Source organism: Ictidomys tridecemlineatus, chromosome 13 (assembly GCF_052094955.1).
Source record: "Ictidomys tridecemlineatus isolate mIctTri1 chromosome 13, mIctTri1.hap1, whole genome shotgun sequence".
NCBI classification, from domain to species: Eukaryota; Metazoa; Chordata; class Mammalia; order Rodentia; family Sciuridae; genus Ictidomys; species Ictidomys tridecemlineatus.
The window spans coordinates 96,767,255-96,788,441 of NC_135489.1; the positions used below are offsets into that span (position 1 = coordinate 96,767,255).

The 21,187-nt window shown below is 39.2% G+C and overlaps 1 protein-coding gene across 7 annotated transcripts in view; it reads left to right on the top strand.

Annotated features, from left to right (window-relative positions):
- Positions 1–21,187, top strand: part of Spin1 (spindlin 1) — a 67,756-nt gene that overhangs the window by 20,592 nt on the left and 25,977 nt on the right. For 6 of the 7 annotated variants that reach the window (XM_078030651.1, XM_078030652.1, XM_078030654.1 and 3 more), the window contains 2 exons: positions 9,509–9,718; positions 19,719–19,767. In XM_078030651.1, the coding sequence (XP_077886777.1) occupies positions 9,667–9,718; positions 19,719–19,767 (101 nt within the window). In that variant the 5' untranslated portion in view covers positions 9,509–9,666. The remainder of the gene's footprint in view (positions 1–9,508; positions 9,719–19,718; positions 19,768–21,187) is intronic. The other variant, XM_078030655.1, reaches the window with a different exon arrangement.

The window sequence follows — 21,187 nt, forward strand, 5'->3', positions numbered from 1 at the left end:
CAGGCATTTGAGGGACTGGGAATTCTTTGACCCTGCAGGTCAGTTGTGGGGATGAAGATGAGTTATGCTTAGAGCGTGGCCCCGCCCTCTTCCCCCAGCTCCTTAAGGGAGCTGTTCAGGGTTCCAGCTCAGGGACACAAGTTTCCCAGTGCCTCTCCAGCTGCCCTCCCCTTGGTAGCCCCTGTATACTAGCCTCTGTCTCCTAACCTTGCTAAAACTGTCGGTCTCTCAACTGCCCCTTAACACTTGGCAGTCAGTCTCAAGGATGAAAGTGGTTTCAGCTGTAGAATTTCCTGTCCTAGATTTTGCCTCTGTGGTGTTGTACTATCTTTCTCTCTCAAGTTCTTTGATGTCTTTAAATATGTTAGTGTATGTGTTCAACTTCTCATCATGGAAGTTTTCATTCAGATATAAGAGTAAAGAGTGCAAAAGAATCTTCTATTTCTTTGGTAAAACTCCGGTAGTCTTTGATAGCTTCCTTGCTTCTGGTATGGCAGGATGTTCCAAGCTCCTGTGACCTAGAATTAGTTTTTTCTGCTAGAAACTCTGGTTCCTAATAGGTTTTGCTAGGGGTACCTTTAGATTTTATTTTTATTTTTATTATGTGACTGTTAGGATCACTAGTTTATAATTATCAGGAGTTGGCCATTCTTTTTTTTTTTAAAGTTTATTTATTTATTTTTTCAGAGAGAGAGAGAGGGGAGAGAGAGAATTTCAATATTTATTTTTCAGTTTTTGGCCATTCTTTTTGATGATTCTTGTAGGTGATCTTCACAAACCCTTTAAGGACCTGGAGGGATTGTTGTCCCCCGTTGTAGGCAGAGGTGGTGCCATGGGCCTTTTGGCCAATCCAGTGAAACCTGTGGATAACTATTTGGAATGTTTTTGAACACAGTGAATTAAGCTACACAGACTAACAAGGGAAACCAATTATATTTAAAGAATTATAAAAATATTACTGTACTGTGTAATGTACTTTAGCTACTTTGGTAACATAAGTGACAAGACAATATATGGGCCATAGCATATAGTTAACATATAGGTACTTCAAATTTTGTTTTTTAAGGGATTAAACGGAAGGTTTTTGATGTGTATTTGAAAAAGAAATGGATTACGGGGTGGTCTGTAGCTTATTTCCTTTTATGTACTGATTACCAAATAAGGGAGTGATAAGGGAGTACAGGAGATGTTTTAGATGTGTGTGTCATTGTAAGTGCAGTGCTTTCTTTTTTTTTTTGGTACCTGGGATTGAACCCATGGTGCTTAATTATGAGCCACATCCCCAGCCCTTTTTGTATTTTATTTAGAGACAGGGTCTTACTGAGTAGCTTAGGACCTTGGTAAATTGCTGAAGCTGGTTGGCTTTGAACTCCCAATCCTCCTGCCTCAGACTCCAGAATGCACTTAATTAACTGCCCATTTAGGTCAGACTTCACAGGTTTCTATAAGATTGACCCCATTTCATACACCAGCTACAAACTTGGGGGGGTTCCCAAATTACCTTTTGCATACTGATTGGGGTCACTACAAATTTGGAGATTTCTATAACCTCAAGTTTGATCATGCACTTAGAAAAATCTATAGAACTCCAGAGAGTACAGTATTTATGATTATAGTTTTTAAATTAGAAAAGGTTACAAAAAGAAATGACCAGGGCAAGACCTGTGAGGGTCAAATGTGCAATGCTCTTCCCTACTGAGTCAGTTTTTGTTACTGCTGTTGAAGAATAACACCAGAGAAGCACGCTGAGGCAAAGTCAGAGTAGAGATTAGAAGTTTATTAAAGGACAGCAGAAAAGACTTCTCCCGGAGGAAGAAGGGGACCCAAGAGATGGAATCCCTGGAAGTGGGGTTGTCTCTCCATTTTACAGTTGATGGAATGTAGGTGGGAAGGCCAGAGGGGTGGGACACGGGTGGGCCAAAGAAGTAATCTGGGCATCTTCAAGTTTGCTGTTAATTAACATTTCTTTGGGATGGGCTATCTTCAAATCTGTTGGGTTGTTTCCTGGAGTTCATTAACATTCCAGGAGAGTTGCTCCACTTTTCCTCAGCATGGCCTCCATTTTGGATTTCACTCTTTATTAGGCCCGATTTACCTAACTACACTGACTACCTAATTTTAAATCTGGCTTCATTTTGACCCTCCTGGACCATCCATGTGTTACTATAGCATGCAGAGTATTGTCAGCCAGAAGCGCTCACCTGAGTCTGTGTGTCCATGGTTTTTATTGATGATTCTTTTACATCCCCATGATTGACCAACTCATTGGTCAGAACTGGAACTCAGTCTCTTTAACTCCTGGAGTGCTTTCATGGGACTCAAAGCTCCAATCTTCTAATCCCATGGTTGGTTGATCTTTCTGGTGTGGCCAGAACTTTTGAGTCATCTTGTTAGCAGAGGCTGTCTGGGGGCTCACCTAGAATTACAGACACTCCTGAGTTGTCCTCAGGAAATTTCATGGATTTAGAGGGTACTTCTCAGGAACTGGAACCAAGGCTCTTCAGGCTTTTTGTTATACTAATTATGCTTCCTTAGTGGTGGCTAAGGACCAGGCCTAACAGCTACATAGCTGGCTTATGCTGTACCTGAGTCCTAGTATGAAGCTGGTTTTTCAATGGTAGTGGTGAAGCCAGATTTAAAGTTAGGTAGTCAGTGTAGTTAGGTAAATCGGGTCTAAAATCGAGTGAAATCTAAAATGGAGGCCATGCTGGGAATGACTCAGGGAAAATACAGGACAACTCATGGAATGTTAATGAAGTCCTGAAAAGGCCCTAGGCCAAAGTCCACCTCAAAGAAGTGTTAACCAACAGCCCCAACAGATTTGGAAATAGCCCATCCCAGAGAAGTGATAATCCCATCCCAAAAGGTAATAATTAGGCCCACCTGTGTCCCACCCCTCAGGCCTTCCAACCTACATTCCATCACCAAAACTATAAAAAGGGGAAACAACCGCACTTCCACGGATTCCACCTTCTGGGTCCCCTTCTTCCTCCGGGAGAAGTCTTTTCTTCTGTCCTTTAATAAATTTCTAATTTCTACTCTGACCTTGCCTCGGCGTGCTTCTTTGGTGTTATTCTTCAACATCGGGGAGCAAGAACTCGTCACTGGTCAACAGCGGTAACAGTGGCAGGTCTAATACTTTCAGCCTAGAAATATTTGGTGAATTTGGGATATATTTTGAGATCTGCAACAGATGCAGTGGGTTGTTCTGTTGTTCATAAAGTTAGAGGTACTGCTAATGGTATTGCATACCTTCAGGATGGAAATAAGGAAGAAAGAGCCTTATTTCAGAAGGAGTATAGAAGAAATGTAGAAATCATCTCCCATCCAAACTCGTGGTCCTTGTAGATTTTATCCATGCATAAGAGCTTCTTTATTAAAAGTTAGTGTGTAGTTGTTTAGACTGTTCAATGATTTTGTTTTTATTGATGGGAGAGTTTCAGCTTTGCAGACCTTTGGTGTGGTAGCACTTTTCAAGGTCCTTGAATAGCTGACCACTGTAATTCTGCTGTTTAGAATCGAGTCCTCCCCCCTCCTCCTTTTCCTCTTTTCTTGTTTCTTCTTCAGGTTGAACTTAGGGGCACTGAGCTATACCCCCAATCTTTTTTATTTTGAGACAGGGTTTTGGACTTGGACTTTGACTCTGACTCCTTCTGCTTCAGCCTCCCAAATCTCTGGGATTACAGGCAGGCACCTGCACACAGCTCCTAGTGATACCCCCCCCCACCGTTTATAGTTACAAAGTTTAAAACCACTGACCCCCTTTCTCTCTCTCTCCTTTTGGTACTGGAGATTTGACCTAAGGATGCTTTACGACTGGGCTACATCATTAGTCCTTTTTGTTTTTAAATTTGAGAAAGGTTCTGAGTTGCTTAGGACCTTTCTAAGTTCCTGAAGCTGGCCTTGTTGAATTTTGCAATCCTCCTGCCTCAGCCTCCCAAACTGCTGGGATTACAGGTGTGCACCACTGGACCTGGCTCCTTTTTCTTCTAAGAGGTGGAATCTTGCTGTGTTACTCATGCTGGGCTTGAACTCCTGGACTCACATGGGGTCCTTTTGCTTCAGCCTGCTGAGCAATTATCTTTTTGTGGTGAAAAAAATTTTTTTATAGAAAACTTGAAATAGGCTGTTGAATATCTACATATTCATCCAGATTTAGGAATTGCAAATACTTTACCACCTTAACCTGTTTTTCTTATCCACTGGAAGTTTCAGTGATTTTCCCCCCTTGAGTTTAATAATTTGCTGAAATGGCTCACAACTCAGGAAAAGTGTACTTAACTAGATTGCAGGTCTATTATGAAGGATACAGCTCAAGATGAACAGTTAGAGTTGCATAGGGCAAGCTCTGGAGGAGAGTTCTGGAGCTCCTAAATCTTTTCCAGGAACCTCCATGTGTTCATCCACTTGGATGCTCTCTGAACTGGGGTTTTATGGAAGTCTTCTTAGGCATGGTTGACCACATTCCACATTACTGATCATTGACGATTACTGACCAGTCTCTAGCGCTGCGGGGGTGGGTGGGGGGGGTGGGGGGTGGGGTGGGGGGGTGGGGGTGGGGTTTGGACTGTGGTTGGAAGGTGGTTGATTGCCCTGGAAATCCCTGAGGCCATCCTTGTATCCTTAGGCATCAGTCATTCCTTTAACAACTGTATTCTAGGATCTTAGGAGCTGTGTGCTAGGCAATGAGAGGAAGACCAAAATGTGTTTTCCTAATGTCACAGATATTTTTCTTTATATCACAGATCAAAGTAAGTGTGTGTGTGTGTGTGTGTGTGTGTGTGCGTGTTGTGTACTGGGAATTGAACTCAGGGGCACTCCACCATTGAGCCATTCCCAACACTATTTTGGATTTTATTTTATTTAAGTAGAGACAGGGTCTCACTGAGCTGAGGCTGTCTTTGAACTCATGATCTTTCTGTCTCAGCCTCATGAGTTGCTGGGATTACAGGTGTGTGCCCATGTGCCCAGTTTGTATTCTTAAATTGTTCAAAAAGTCCCCTTGTTTCCTTCCCCCACTGCAGTTTTTCCTTCTACTTAAAAGTTTGTTAACCAAGTTCAACTTATAAATTTTAATGAAGTAGAAAGATGCAGAAAGTATTGCCAAGATAAGCTTAAATCTGCCATTGAAAAGGATGCACACTTTAGAATATTAGTAAGTGAAAAATCACATTCCGTACAACAAATTTAAGTTAGGATTAATTTATATTTCTGTAGATTAACATTTTCTTTAATCTTTTTAAAGTAGTTTTGGAAAGAAGAGTAGAGAAACAGTGGTGCCCTGGGATGTCCCTGACTACATTTATTGTAAGCTGCTGAGAATGTTCTAGTGGTTGAGAGAGATATGCACATGGCAAGGATGAAATTAGGTAAAAACTGACAGGGCTAATTGTACATGGCTCAGGACAGTTCATCTTATTATAGGAGCAAAAGGCACTTTGGTGGTGGGATGGTGTGTAGTTCGTGTTCTCATTCTCTCTCTCTCTCTCTCTCTCCCTCTCTCCCTCTCTCCCTCCCTCCCTCCCTCCCTCCCTCCCCTAGAAGATAGCAAGCCTATCTGGGCAGTAATGCTGAAGGTGCTTTGAGATTACAACCTGATAAATTTGAAGTGAAAGTTTGTATGTTTCTCATCCATATTTAGTTCTTTAGTTGTAAGCATAGCAGAAAGGGAGTTGGGTTGATGCTTTGTACATTATAGTGAAGGAAAAGAAGCAGGGAAATTGAGCACAGCAAGAGAGCAACCACTGTGGTTGTACCATCCCTGAAATCTTAGCCAGCGATAGATAGGTCATTTAGTTCCTGAGGTTCATAATAGGACAATGCAGAAATGATAAAAGTATGGAATGGCTGTGTTAAAATTTAGAAACCAAGAAATAGCTGAAATAAAAGGGTTACAAAACTGTTACAGATGTTAGCCAAAGTTAAAGGATTGGGCCTACAACAAATTCTCTTGAAATACCAGCGTCAGCGTCATTGCCATATAGCATTTGGAAAAATGTCTTCTAGATCCAAGAAGCCAAGATATTTTATAGTGGAAATCCTGGAAGCCAGGTATGGTGATGCATGCCTATAGTTCCAGCAACTCCAGAAGCTGAGGCAGGAGAATCACAGGTTCGAGGCCAGTCTCAGCAACTTAGTGAGGCTCTCTCTCAAAATAAATAAAGGGGGCTGAGGATGTAGCTCAGTGATGGAGAGCTTGCTTTGGCATGCACGAGGCCCTAGGTTTGATCCCACGTACTGTATCCAAAAAAGAAAAGATGTGGCTCAGTGGTTAAGTGGGCCTGGGTTCAGTCTCCAGTACCAAAAGAAAGATGATCTGTGAAAAAGAAGTATAAGTTGCTTCATTGGGATTACATTGGTTATAAATAATAATGACAAGATGTGAGCAAAGTCCTGTGATCAGAGGACCTTCCATAAGGAGAAGTACTTTTAGCTTCTTCGTTGGTTCTACAAGTACAATGCTGCCTTTCCTTGATGGCTGATCTTCAAAATAGAGGAAGGGAATGTGGAGAAGGTGCCTCTCCCCCCAACACTATATTGGTCTAGCCCAAATCTGTCAGTGTAAAATGAACTCTTAACTCTTCTTCCCTCTATCCTCTGGTTTATAACTTAATTTAGAACATCTTAAAATTCTTCTGTCAGTTGCATCAAAGAATTGTTAGAATGGCAGTGTTAATGTAAGAAACCTGGAGTGATCAGGGGTGATATTGAGTGTGGGATGCTTGAAATGAAATTTTGGAGGTTTTCATAGTTATTGGTGAGAAAAGGTCTGGGTTGTGACTGACTATGGGAATAGTTGGCTTATGTATGGTAGGGAGTTTGAAGGGTTGATGTATAAGAACCCAGGGGAAGGCATTGAAAAGATCATATGTTTGGATGATGGGATTGCCAAGAATATTGATTTCTTTTGATAGAAAGGAAATAAACCAGTACCAAAGTCTTCAGTAAGGATGTGCAGATGACCAGGAGACTAACTAAAAGGGGTAGCTGTTAGTACTAGTGTATGGGATGTGTTTCTAAATGGAAGTTCTGGATTGGAGAACAGTATGCAGTGAGAGATACAAGCAGATGCCTTTGGAGGGAGCTGTGAATGGGGAAGGTCTCTGGTGGTAGTAGGTAGCACTTTGCTGAAGGTGGTCTTTGCCTTCTGGAGAGGTGTGGGCAGGCACCTTCTGGAGAGGTGTGGGCAGGCACACAGAAGAGGGAGATGGAAAGAGTTCAATGAAGAAAGCTCAGGCTGAATAAGGTAAATGAGCCATGTGAGAGTTTGTGTGTGTCCTGAGCCTAAGCAACTCCATTTTAAAACCCCAGTTTGAAACCTGCAGTCTCACCAGACACTCCTAATGGGCCCTCCAGTATGGCCCTCAGGCACAAAGAAGTCACTTCTTCTCACTCTGGTAAACTCAGTGTGAATCCTCTGGCATGTTGTCTTCCCCCTGATAAGGGTGGGACCACCAGACCAGATGTTTTAACTGGTCACTGAGAGACTCAGGTGGCAGCTGATAACGATTGGAAGGGGGGTCAAAAGCTCCAAAATTTGGTATAAATAGTGGAGCAAATGAAGAGACATTCAGCCAGGTGATACTGATGCCCCCCACGCCCGCACTGACATCCTAATACTTTTCATTGTTTGCCTGATCCTCTGCATTTTCCTCACTGCTGTCATCTTGACTCTGGTGAGAGCCGCAACTTCTCTCTATAACTCTCTCCTCAACCGGCCTTCAGCTCCAGCCCAGGAGAATCCTGCCTTGGTTCCTGACCTGATCACCATGGTCTGAGTGAGTGTGCATCTGCTGGACTTAGAGCCTAAGGGTTGAGACTTCTGGTCTGGCACTTGAATTTAGCATGCAGAGGGAATGTCTGTCATGAGCCTGTCAAGATTGAGTGTGTTTTCAGTGCTTAGAATTAATCTAGAATTGTTTGCTGTGAATTGATTGTGTCTATTGCAGTGCCTAGCATTAAGGGTTGTCATTTTCTTAAGAATTTATAGAGTGAAATTGTATTGAGTGATTTGAGTGAATAAAGCATTGAGAAAGGAAGAAGTGTAGACCTTGTTTATTTCTCCCCCTCGACTGCCTAAGTCGTACCTTTTGCCATCACGATAGTGAAGCAGGTGGGAAGGCTCGTGGGGGAAGGAGGGTGCCAGTTGTCCTGATGTCTTTCATTATAGGCCTGGTTTCTTTAGTTGGGTAGGATGGGAGGCAGATTGGTTATAGCTTCCCAGAGATACTATCTGAAGCACTGGAGAGTTTGCTTAAGCCTCAATACTGAGGCGTTACCTACAGAATAGGTGCTATTTTTGTGCTTTTCTCAGTACTTTACATTGCTGTTACACACACACACACACACACACACACACAATTTATTTTGCTTATTTGTTTGTTGTTTCCCTGTCTACCCTAAGCTTCCAACAATAGGCATCCTGAACATTTTTGGAAGAAATTAGTCATGAAATCATTGATTTTTTTTAAAACTCTGTCTTCCTTGAATAATATAAAAAGTTTATGTAATTTGGATTTTATTTATTATTTTTGAGATGGTATTGCAATGTCAGCCAGGCTGGCCTTGAACTCCTGGGCTCAGTGATAGTTTCCTGAGATGTGGGACTACAGGTTGCTCCGCCCGCCACTCCTGCATAGTGGAGAAATTCTACCTTAAAAGTTAAACTGCCTTCTCCTTCATTCCTCAGACATCTTACCTATTTTAATGATTTGGTTATATTTTAGTCTTTTAGATGATTAAGTTTTCCCTTCAGTTCTTTAAATTGGTCATAAATTGTAGACATAAAGACTAAAACATAAGAACCAAGCATCCTAAGTGAAATTTATAGTGGATTTTTTTATGCTCTCTGAGAATATATATGGAAGTATATACTGTGGACTGTAAATTCCTGGAACTAGATTTGTTTGAATGGTAAAGCTGTTTGCATAAAATGACTCGACACTTTGCATGGGTGAGGTGTTTCTGGACCCTTCCTCTGGTTTCTGGAAACTTAGGAGGAGAAGCAGGAAAGTGAAATTTTGTTGGCCAGAATCCTTTCTCCTGTCCAGGGCCACTGGTCTACTCATTTTCTACCAACTGTGCCCCCTTCAGTGACCACACATCCCTGTTGCTCTCCCCATTGTCTCGTTCATTATGTCCTACCAGGAAGATGGGCCATGCCAATCTAAACTTTCTGAAATCCCAGCACTCACTCTTTTCTACCAGCCAAGTGCATTAGGATAGTTCCTCACTTAACTACATTTGGGTCTTGGGATTATCCTAGACTTTGTCTTAATGGAACAATTGCCTTGTTTTTGCCCTTCTACTTTGTCCTATGCTAGAATTCAGGTCTTAGGAATCAAAATTCATTTTTTGGGGGAAAAGTGCATTTTTAGTTAAAAGATTTAAATTTTAGGTTGTATATATATTTTTTTTATTATTGTTGTTTTAGGTTGTATTTTAATGGCTCACTAGGCATTTTGCTGCTTTGATTGCTCTAGTAATTAACTATTTCACTATTTTACAGAGCACTTGTGATTCCTCACATTTTTGCTGAGCTTATAAAAGAGACACTTGGATGGTGGATTAACAAGAAAACTGACATTTTGTGGAAACTTTCCAATTGGAGAATATTGAATTTTCACCCTAGTCTAGCAGCTCTGCTGCTCACATAAATACAGATGAATGAAGACCCCATTCGGAAAGACACCTGGCCAGCGGTCCAGAGCTGATGCAGGTAAGCATTGCAGCTCTGCACATATTCTAGTGTAATATACTTTTAAAGACAGATATGAAATCGAGGAGTACTTTCACATAATACCTAGTGGTTTGCTGCTCTTGAAGCATGGTGATTTCCAGTATTTTATTCACATACACATGTGAAAAACCAGCTTTAGTTTCTTGACAGGAGGGATTTCACTAAATATGTATTTAGGATTACATTAAAACCTAGGAGATATTGTTCAAAGAAGGTGATGAGGGCTTAGATGAGCATTGTATTTAATGAAGTTAGGATTTTGAACAGATTTATAAAGAAAGCTTTTAGTGTGCTTATTTGAAGGAAGTATACTGGTATGAAAATGAAATGAATATTTAATAGTAATTATCAATTTTTTGGCACAGAGCTAGTACAACAGAAGTTGGGATCTTGCTTGTTTTTTTTGGACCTGAGATTGAACCCAGGGGTGCTGAGCCACTGAGCCACATCCCCAGCCCTTTTTTGTATTTTATTTAGAGGCAGGGTGCCCATGAGTTGTTTAGGGCCTTCCTGAGTTGCTGAGGCTGGCTTTGAATTTGTGATCCTCCTGTCTCAGCCTCTTGAGCCTCTTGGATTACAGATGTGAGTCACCATCCCTGGCCCCCTGGCTTGGTTTTCACCCCCCCCCACCCCCCCACCCGCGAAAAACAAAAATAAAATTGTGTAGAACTATGCTATAAATTAGGTCAATGATACTTTCTTTAGCTTAATTGCTCTAACTTTTTGGTATCTCTGCTGATCACATAGTCTTAGAAAACTGAGCTGACTTCCCAACCTGCTGCCTCCAGGTGTGTTATTTTAATTCTACAACCTTGAAGACTGGTCTGCTTTTTAAATCAATTTTTTGGTATGTCTGTTAACCTCATAAGACTGAGAACTAGCTTGACTGGGATTTAGATTTTTAAGTACCCCTTATTACCTTTTTTAATTTTAGCTTCCCAAAATTAACATTGATTTCAGTGTTCAATATAGTTTTGAAATATTTATTTAGAATACTGATGACTGACCTGTAAGTCATCTGAGACTTTTTTTTTTTGGTGGTGCTGTAGATTGAACCCAGGATTGCTCTACCACTGAGCTACATCCCTAATTTTTTCTTTTAAGGCAGGGTATCCCTAAGTTGCTAAGGCTGTCCTGGGACATGGGATCATCACCTTAGCTCTCCCAGCTAAGGGATCACAGGCATGTGCCATTATGTCTGACCATCTGAGAACTTTTAGAGTCCCAGTTTTCTCTTACTTGCTGTGTAAACACTGATGTGATGTGTTTAAGTTTTCTTCAGCCTTAGGTTTTCTCATCTAAAATATGAGGCTGTTACTGTAGCTGTTTAGGTTAAGAACTAAATGAGATATTGTGTGTCAAGTGTTTCCCTAGGTGCCTGGCACATTTAGTAATAGTAGTAGTATTGATCATTACTGTTTAGAATAAAATATTTTTATTTCATTAAGTGAAAAAATTGCTCTCAGGATTTTATTGGCCAGTGAGTATAATCTCCCAGTTCTCTATTATTTGAAATAATGACTTATTTCCCATAGTTCTTTTACATATACCATTCCAAAATCTAACTTAAACAGGAACCTCTTAGGTGGAAGGCTGGCTGATCATAGTGATGTGTAGATGTGTATAGTAGTAGAAATGATTTGATTGTTTTTCTTTTTAAATAAAGTGGGAAGTTAATCCTTTCATATAAGTATTTTGATTTCTCTTATTTTTCAATATTTCCTATAGCATAGGGCCAAAGAGTTTCTATTTAACCCATTAAGATATTTTATCATGAGAGAGCATGAATGGGGTTATTTCTTCTTTTTTCACTGTGAGGTTAAGGAGATAAAGTGTATGTGGGAAGGGAACAAAGTGCTTACCCTCATTCTCTGTATATAGTCAGTATAACACAGCATCTCTGGTCAGTAGCATGTGGAATGGTGGGGTTTCTCTCCACCAGCAACCAAGCAGTTTTGCAGCAGATACCAGCTGAGTATCCTCCACTTAATTCAGTTTTGATAGATACTATCTGAATATTGTGTCAGAACTGGCTATAAATTTGCTTTTCCATGATCCCGTTTGCTAGAGTAGCTCATAGAACTCAGGAAAATGCTTAAGTTTACTGTTTACTATGAGAGAGATTAACAAAGGAAACAGATGAGCTAGATGCACGCACTGTCAAGGGTGCACCACCCACCAACGCCTCCAGGTGTGTGTTGGGAGGCTTTCCTAAACACACTCCTCTTTAGTCCTCAGTGTTTTCAGTGGCTAGCTCCCATTCTGAAGTAGGAACCCCCAGCCACCAGGCATCTCCTTAAACATAAAAAAGACACATTAAGTGATCCCTGTTCTAGGAGTTATGTATCTGGAGGTAGCTGGCGGAGACCAGATAGGTATTTCAAAATGGCATAGTACTATACTGTTTCAAAAAGAGTGCTGACCTCTTGATCAGTATTATTGATAATATAAGTTTTATTCATTCTTCCTCTTGACAGAGAAATGCTATGCTGCTTTTAAATCCCTCTATCAATTACTGATATGGCCATGTGCAAAAAGATTCATCCTAAAAGAGGCTAATTCATCTCAAATAACATTCCATAATTGGTATGGTGACCCTTATGACCTTCGGCAGGGCCCAACTAAAAGGCTTGTAACAAAATGCAGAAAGTATTGCATAGGTAACATTTTTAACTCATTGGTTTTTACATTTTAAAATTTGCAAATAAATATATACAAAGTTCTCTTGATCTTCCAGTATTAAATGTTTTGTATTGGCTTCTGGTGAGTAATTTGGCTCTTTAACATAACTTCCTCTTATACTAACCCCCTAGTAGTAGTTTTGATTATGTAAATGTTGAATGTTGAGCCAAGTAATGCACTGTAATTTCTTTTTTTTTTTGGTACAACTTCCCCTCCCTCCTTGGGATTTTGATTGCTTTTCTTTTCCTTTTTTAATTTTCTGAACTCTGAGTATGATTTCCTGCACAGTCAAAGGTGATGATTCATTTGTGTTTTTTAGAACCTTTTTCATTTTTGCGTGGAGGTTGTACTGGGGGTTGAACTCAGGGCCTCTGGACAGGGTCTCACTGAGTTGCTTAGAACATCACTTGTGCTGAGGCTGACTTTAAACTCTTGATCTTCCTGCCACAGCCTCCTGAACTGCTGGAATTGCAGGTGTACACCGCCATACCCGGCCCTTTTATTCTTTTAGGTTGTTTTTTTTCCGTAGACCTGATGTGGAATTGCCAAATTAGGAATTTTCTTTTTAAAAAATATTTATTTTTTAGTTGTAGGTAGACGCAGTACCTTTCTTTTATGTGGTGCTGAGGATCGAACTCAGGGCCTCATGCATGCTAGCTAGCTGAGTGCTGTACTCTGAGCCACAACCCAACCTCAGAAATTTTTTTCTTTTATGCTGAAATCTCATTGTTTCCTAGATGCTATGTTTTCCCTTTTTTGATGTGTATTCTTTCTGAGCACAAAGCATGTTTATCTTAAGAAGTGTCAAGAGTAGACAGTGAATGAATAGATTGTTAAAAGTTGGCATTTGTGGTGATTCATTCATATTTTCTGCTATTGTGTTTGAAATTGTCTATAGTAACATTTTTCAAAAATGCTCTTAGAATATTAGTTTTTGAGACTTCACATTGGCATTGTCTTTCTTCAGTTGTTATGCTCAAAACTTTGGGTAAAAGTCTGGGTTGGAAGTACTTTTCAGTTAGAATCTTCAAAGCATTGCTGTATTGTCTTTGGGGTTCTATTTGTTTTTTTAGGAAAGTTGGGTGTCATTTTTATTATCACTTGTATGTGTATAGTTAATATTCTCCTGTTCTGGAAACTTAGAAAATTTCCCTTTTATGTGTTGTGAAACTTATGGTAATGTATGTAAGTGTTGTTTCAGGTTTTCAGTCTGTAGATTCATACTATAATTGTGGAATTTTGTTTCTTTTATCTTCTAATTTTTTTCTCTCTGGGATACATGCTGTGTGGATGTCAGATCTTTTAGGTTGATTCTTTTTTCCTTTTCCGTTCATTTCATCTTATTCTTTCTAAGGGTGGTTATGGACTTTTATTTTCCAACCTTTTTCTTTTAATCTCAATCATCATTTTAAATACGTAAGAGCTCTTTTTAAATTTTCATACTTTTTTTTTCATAGATGTATATAGCTTACATTTTTTTGTGGCTATAAATTATATTTTAAATAATTTATAGAATAAGCTGGAATAAGCTGTACTATTTAAGAGTTTCTTAGTTTGTCTTGGTTTTAGCTTTTGGTTTTGGCCTGAAGATTTTCCCTAAGTCTTTTATGGTCTTATACTGATCCTCTAGCAAGCCACTAAGTTGTTGGGTGGGAAGCTGTGTGGGAGTGGTGACCCTTGTGGCTTGGTAGGCTTCACTTAAATTATTGGGGACTTCATGGGTCTGTATTTATGGGTGTTTTGTATAGAGATGGAATTTCAGATTTTCTACATTTCAGATTTCCTGATTTCTCCCTTAAAATTTCAGTCATACTCCTGTAACACTTTTTTAAAACTGTACTGGTGACCTCTGCCTGTCACACAAAGCTGAGCTTATATATAGTAAATTGACTGAAAACAGGAGGGAGCATGTGGTCTTGACTTTCAAAAAAGGAATAGTGGTCACAGGGAAGATTGAGTCATAGGTTTGAAGTTGTCAGGGTTGGTGTGGATGGGGATTGGTTAGAATTTCTAGTCTGAATGAGTTGCTGAATTAGGCATTGGTCTCTATCATTGGAACATCTGAGTCTATACAAAGTTCAATTAAACAGTTTTGTCTTATTTTGGAGCATGCACGTGAATGAGCCTCTGTTAAAACAGTTTCAGGTGTATGTTATTTCTGATGTGCCTAATTGTTTAGTACAGTTCAATTCTATTTTTGTGGTACTGAGGATCAAACCCAGGGCGTCACACATGCTACCTGAGTCCTCTATCAGTGAGCTATATCTCCAGCCACAGTTTAACTTTTTGACTAATAGAATAGCTAGCTCATCTTGTAAATCATGGTTCTGTTTCTTCATTCTGCAGATGGATATAAGGATGCTACCTAACAAAGGAGTTTTTTCCCCTGAAAGCCAGTGATTCTTAGGTAGATGATAGAATGCCATTTTTTAGTGACAGACTCATACCAGTGCCCAGTTAGTATATATGTGCTTTCTACTCTTCCATTACTTGTTTTCCTTCTTAAACAATTTGTATTGGTGTTTACTCCTAAGCAATATGGAGATCTTCCGCATTACTTTTTACAACTGAACAACACCCCATTGTATGGAGGTCCCATATTAGTTTATTCAGTAACCACTAACACTGAACATTTGGGGTTTCTGCTCTCTGCTATTGCAAATAGTAGCTGCGGTGAATAGCATTGTCCATATGTCTTGCCAGTGTGTCACTGGATAAATTTCTGGAGGTAGAATTTTTAAAAGTTTCCCCATTTCATTTGTTTATTTTTATGTGGTACAAAAGGTCAAACCTAGTGCCTCATACATGCTAGGCAAGTGCTTTGCCACTGAGCTACTTCACCAGCATGGAGGTAGAATTGAGTCAAAAAGTGTACATATAATTTTGATATACTCATCAGAATCCCTTCTATGGAGTCTGTAGCATTTTGCATTTCTCCTAGCAATATGGAAACATTTCTTTCATTCTGTGGCAGATGTTATCAGATATTGGATGTTTGTCTTATGGGTAAGAAATGGTGTTTTATGCTGTTTCGTGTGCTAAATAACTTGTAAGGGCCTGTTTGGCTTTCCTTTTTCTATTCTCTTTTTATGCTATTGTTATTATTGTGTTGTCTGTGAATGGGTGATTTACCATCATCTTTTTGAGTCAGTTACATAAAGAGATTCCTTCCCTGAATCTTTAATCTCTTGCTCCCATCTATATGGATGGCCATATCAAACACATCATGCTGAAACCTCTCCTCTGTACTTGGAGGTTGAATTTTTCCCTCTCCTGGGATTCTGTATGTTGATGTTCTTTGTCTTTTTAAACTGAAGCCTATCTTCCAGTAACTAACAAAGAAAATAATATGTTAGATGGAAATTTTAGTCCTGTGTGTGGAAATGTCTCCGGGGTTCAAAATAATTTTGCCTCAAGTTTGAAAGTACCACTTACTCTTTTTATTCTTTTTTTTTTTAATGTTACCTTTTTTTCTTTTTTTTTATTATTAGTTGTTCAAAACATTACAAAGCTCTTGACATGTCATATTTCATACATTTGATTCCAGCAGATTATGAACTCCCATTTTTACCCCATTTTTATTATATTAGAATAAAAAGATTTTGCAGATCTTTTTATTCTAATATAATGTTGATGACAGAAAAGTAAGTGTAGAGTAATGCTTTTTTGAAAAAAATTTTTTTAAATAGTTTGAGTGTATAGAGGACCTACGATGATGCCTCATTTCTAAAGAATTTTAATAGCAGTGTTTAGTTCACAGCAAAACGGAGTGGAAAGCACGGAGAGTTCCTGTATCTCCCTTACCCTCCCAGGTATAGGCTTCCCATCAACATTGTATTCACCCATTTATGATAATTTACGAACTGATATTTAACATCCAGAGTTCACAGGCTTACATTCCACTTCACTTTTTTTTTTTTGGGCACTCAGGATTGAACCCAGGGCGCTTAACTATTGAGCCACATCTGCAGCCCTTTTTATATTTTCTTTAGAGACTGGATTTGCTGAATTGCTTAGGGCCTTGCTGATTTGCTGAGGCTGGTTTTGAACTTATGAACCTCTTGCCTCAGCCTCTCAGCCTCTTGGGTTGCTAGGATTACAGGTGAGCGCCACCCTACCTGGCTAGGCTTTGCTCTAGTGAATGTATATTCTGTGGGTTTGGACACGTGTTGTACCATCATTGTAGTATTGTATGGAGCAGTTTCACTGACCTAAAAACTTTGGGCCCCCATTAACCTCTCCTCATTAACCTCTGGCAACTCTGACTGAATGATTAATTGGTAACAGGGATTGAACCCAAGGCCACAGAGCCACATCCCCAGTCCTTTTTATTTTTTATTTTGAGACAGGCTCTTGCTAAGTGGCTGAGGCAGATTTGAACTTGCCATCCTCCTGCACCACTGGGATTACAGGCATGTGCTACTGCACCTGGCTATAATACTACTTCTTTCTCTTTTTTGTTTTTTTTAAATCAAATGTTTTATTTTAGTCTGAGATTTGTCTTCTCACTGTATTATCAGTGTCATATGTAGAGAATTTTCTTTCTTTTTGGGGGTTAACAGGCTGAACTCAGGGGTGCTTAACCATGGAGCCATATCTCCAGCCCTTTTTATTTTTTGAGACAGGATCTCATTAAGTTGCTGAGGCTGACCTCGAATTTGCGCTCTTCTGCCTCAGCCTCCCAAGTTGATAGAGTTACAGGCGTGCGCTGTTATACCAAGCAAGAATTTTCAATTTTAATGAAGTCCAACTTCTAACTTATTTTATATATACATTGTATCTTTAGTGTTGTATCTAAAAAGTTACCTGGTACTCTACCTCTGTCATCTAGATTTTTCTTCCATTATGTTCTAGGCATTTATCATTTTGTATTGGGTCTGTGATCCGTTTGTACTTAATTTTTTGTGAAGGGTCTGTATCTGTCTAGATTCCCCCCACCCCCCAGTTTCCATCTCTCTGTACTACCCATCTATTCTTGTGTGTTGAATACTTTTTTAAAAAATTAGAATATTCTGAATTCCTATGGTCATTTCTCAAATCTTTTAGTGACTTTGTGCACCAGAGCTGTAAACATCACATGCGCTTTATAATCCTCTTCCCTCTTAGGGGGCAGGATGTCTGAATCAGATATTCAGTCTTTTGGAAGTAAAAATTAGAGAAAATGAGGGTAGCCTTCCAAGAGTGCTCCCTCTTCTCCAGAGTCTTTTGCTTGTGTCCCTACTGACCCTCCAGCAATGCCAGTTACAGTTTAGGTCTCCTGCTGTAGCACTGCTTCCTATGGAGATATCTGAGTAGATTAAGGTGTACTCCTTGGTATTTGCCTGTCTTTCCTTTCAGTTTTAGGGGCAGTTGTTTGCTGTGACTTTGATTTTCTGGCTAATCTAAGAAGAATCGTTTTCTTTTTCTTTTTTTAAATTTAGTTTGTTCTGTTTGTTACTTGATTTTCAGGACAGATTGGCAATTTCTAAACTCCTTTTGTTCCAAACCAGAAACCACAAGTTGTCTTTTTTTTTAATTTTAATTTTTCAAGATTTTTATTTTATTTTTGATCTTTATCAGTTGGTAAAAGAGGAAAGTTGTATAGGTATAGTTACACACATGACTTTGTCTTCAATTCTGTCAGTTTTTGATTGAATTTTAGTACTCAGGGTCTATATTTTTGTATATCATAATAATCTTATGACTTTTTTGATGAACAGACCTTTTTATCATTTTGAAATATCCTTTTTGATCTCTTAGAATAGTGTTTGACCTGAAGTTAATTTGTCAGTAATTGGCTCTTCCTTTCTAGCCTCTTAATTGGTACAATTAGGCTTTTTAAAACTATTAAATTATAGGTGGACACAGTGTCTTTATTTTACTTTATGTGGTGCTGAGGATTGAACCCAGTCCCTCACACATGCTAGGCGAGCACTCTACCTCTGAGCCTCAACCCCAGCCCATAATTGGACTTTTTGCATTTAATATAATTGTCTTTGTGTTTGGGCTGGAAGATACTTCTCCTGTGTATTGTCTATAGGTAAGTTGGTTTGCTCATTTTGCGGCCACCTTAAAGGTTTATTCTACTACTTTCTGCCTTACATTGTTTTTAACGAGCAAATCTGGAATCACTTCTGGCTGTTTTCCCTACTTTATCTGAAATCTTATTCCACTTTCATTGTACTTGTTGGCCATGTGGTATTGTGCTTTATTTATTACATCTGGAAAGCTTTCTTTCATCATTTTTTTGTGTGCCATTTTGGGTAGCATGTATTGCTGTTTATCAAGTTTGTTGGTCTTTTTTATGTGCAGGGGTACTGGGGATTGAACTCCACCTCTAAGCCACATCTCCAGCCCTATTTTGTATTTTATTTAGAGATTCTCACTGAGTTGCTTAGGGCCTCACTAAGTTGCTGAGGCTGGCTTTGAACACATGCTCCTCCTGCCTCAGCCTCCTGTGCTGCTAGGATTGCGAGTGTGCAGGTCTGTTTTGCTGTTAATTACATACAGTGAATTTTTCATTTCACATCATGTGTTTTGAAACACCGTGTTGATGAACATTGGGATTTTTGTTGTTTAATATTAAAGAGTGTTGAAGTTTCTTTTGGCAAGTAGATGTTGTGTATGGACTTGTAGTAACCTGTATTGTAGTGCTACTGCAGACTTCTCAGAAGGGGGTCACCCTTTGTGTGTATGTGTTTAATGAATTGTATGTGTGTTTAATGAAGTGTTCAAGAGATGGCTAGATGAAATAGGAATAACTTTATCCTTTTGTGATTGCTCAGAATTGTTTATGTACAAATTGTGTTTAGCTAAAGACTTAAGCTTCTTCCCCTGAATGAAGAGCTTTGGACTTCTGAGTAGTTTCCTCCTTACCACAATCTGGTCCTCATTTCGAACCACCATTCATTCCTAACTGCAGTTTGACTTTCCACTTGGCAAAACTACATTGTTCTTCCCAGCTCCCCCTTCATACACTGTCATCCAGAAATTGCTCTTGGGAATGAATTCCCGGTCAGTGCAGGACTGTTGCTTTTGTTTTTCTGTTCTCAGGTCCTATAGACCTTTGCTGCCTATCACCTCAGTGTTCTCTTTTCTAGCTGTTTATGACAGGAAGACAAGTTCTCTATTGCTCATTGTAGTTGTAGTTTCAGCTACAGAACTCTTACTTTGCCTTGGCTGACTTGGAGTGGAGAACTGTTGCCTTTAGTCTGCTCAGAATAAGTAAACAAAAGACTTTCTTACACATTGTCTGTAGCAGCTATTTGGATGCTAATTTTTAGTCTACTTTTCACTGATTGTATCTCACCCCTTTCAGGCCATGCTGGAGTGTCTGCAAACATGATGAAGAAGAGGACATCTCACAAGTAAGCAACTTTGAAATAGCATGTTGCTTTTAGGTAGCATGTTGTAACCTCTGGCTGCCTAGCAAGTGGGAGTTGCTCTTGCGTGAGGAGGTTCATAGCTCACTTCACCTGATGCCTGGTAAATAAGAGTCCCTTTCCTCTTATTGCCCTGGCTGAAGGGTTCCAGGTTTGTCCTTGAACACGGAAAGTCCTTTGTGTCCTGATCTTTCCTCTAGCCTACTGAACCTGATGGCAGGAAAGAGCAGTAATGATGAGAGTAACAGGGTTCCTCTCCTGGTCCCCATGTGCTGTTACACCGGGAGCTGCTTTTCACAAGAATGTGTCTTGTGCTGGAGGGCTGCCCAGCTTGCTGTTTTATAACATTGTTATATGAATTAAAAGCTTGTACTTTAGAGAAAGCATACCCATGTTAAGAGATGCTTCAGTAGCCATGTATTTAAAATGGCAGGTGTGTATTTTCAGTGCCCCAGTACTAAGCTTCTTTTACCCCCTGCACCATGCACTGGTGACTCTGCTACTATATCTTGTAAATATCACAACAACACCCTGTTGTAACTCAAAGTCTTCTTAGTTGTAGATTATTCAATACGTGGAAAGCCCTCCTTCACTCTACTACCACCAACTGAGGCCCTCATTGTAGCAGTTATTTCCAAATTATTTATGCTCATTAGTTACCACCCTGTAGTGGCTGAAGAGCATGAGAAGCCTTTTGCTCATGAAAGGTCTGGATGAATCAGGATTGCCCTTCTCTAATGATTAATACTGGAACCATCTCCCATCTCCCACTCAGATGAATGCATGATATATAATTAAATATTAATTATAATAATATTCAGTTTAAGAAATGACCTGAAAAAGTAAAAATTTGAAGGTTAGATGAGTTTACTTGTTTCCCTGAGGTTTAATAAATAAATTGTCAATCAGATTTCATTATTTCACTCATTCCTTTATGATTTTACCACGTCAGGGGATGTGATAATTTATGTGATATGTCATTATTATGTTATTACCATAAATGGCAAGCCATTTCCTGTCTCAACTAGAAGATGATAATAAGAGAAAGATAAGTCAAATACTAGCTAATGGGGGGGAAAAAGCAAGTGAAATATCAATTTGGCAAGGCCAAAATAGTTCATTCAAAACATATTTTTGCCATTTAAAAGACTGTGGGAATGTTATTGTGTATTTGTTTTAGCTATTATTACATGTGTTCAAATAATGATTTGAGATTAATATTAATAGGATTTCTGACATTCATGTGTTTGAGCCCTTTGTTATTGCATTTGTATAAGGTACATTCCAAATCTGATATTGTTTGTAAGAAATACTATGTACTCATTATCTCACAGGTTTGAATTCCTTAAAAGCAAAAGAAATAAACATGCCTATTAAAAACTGTAAATTCATATTCATAGCAACT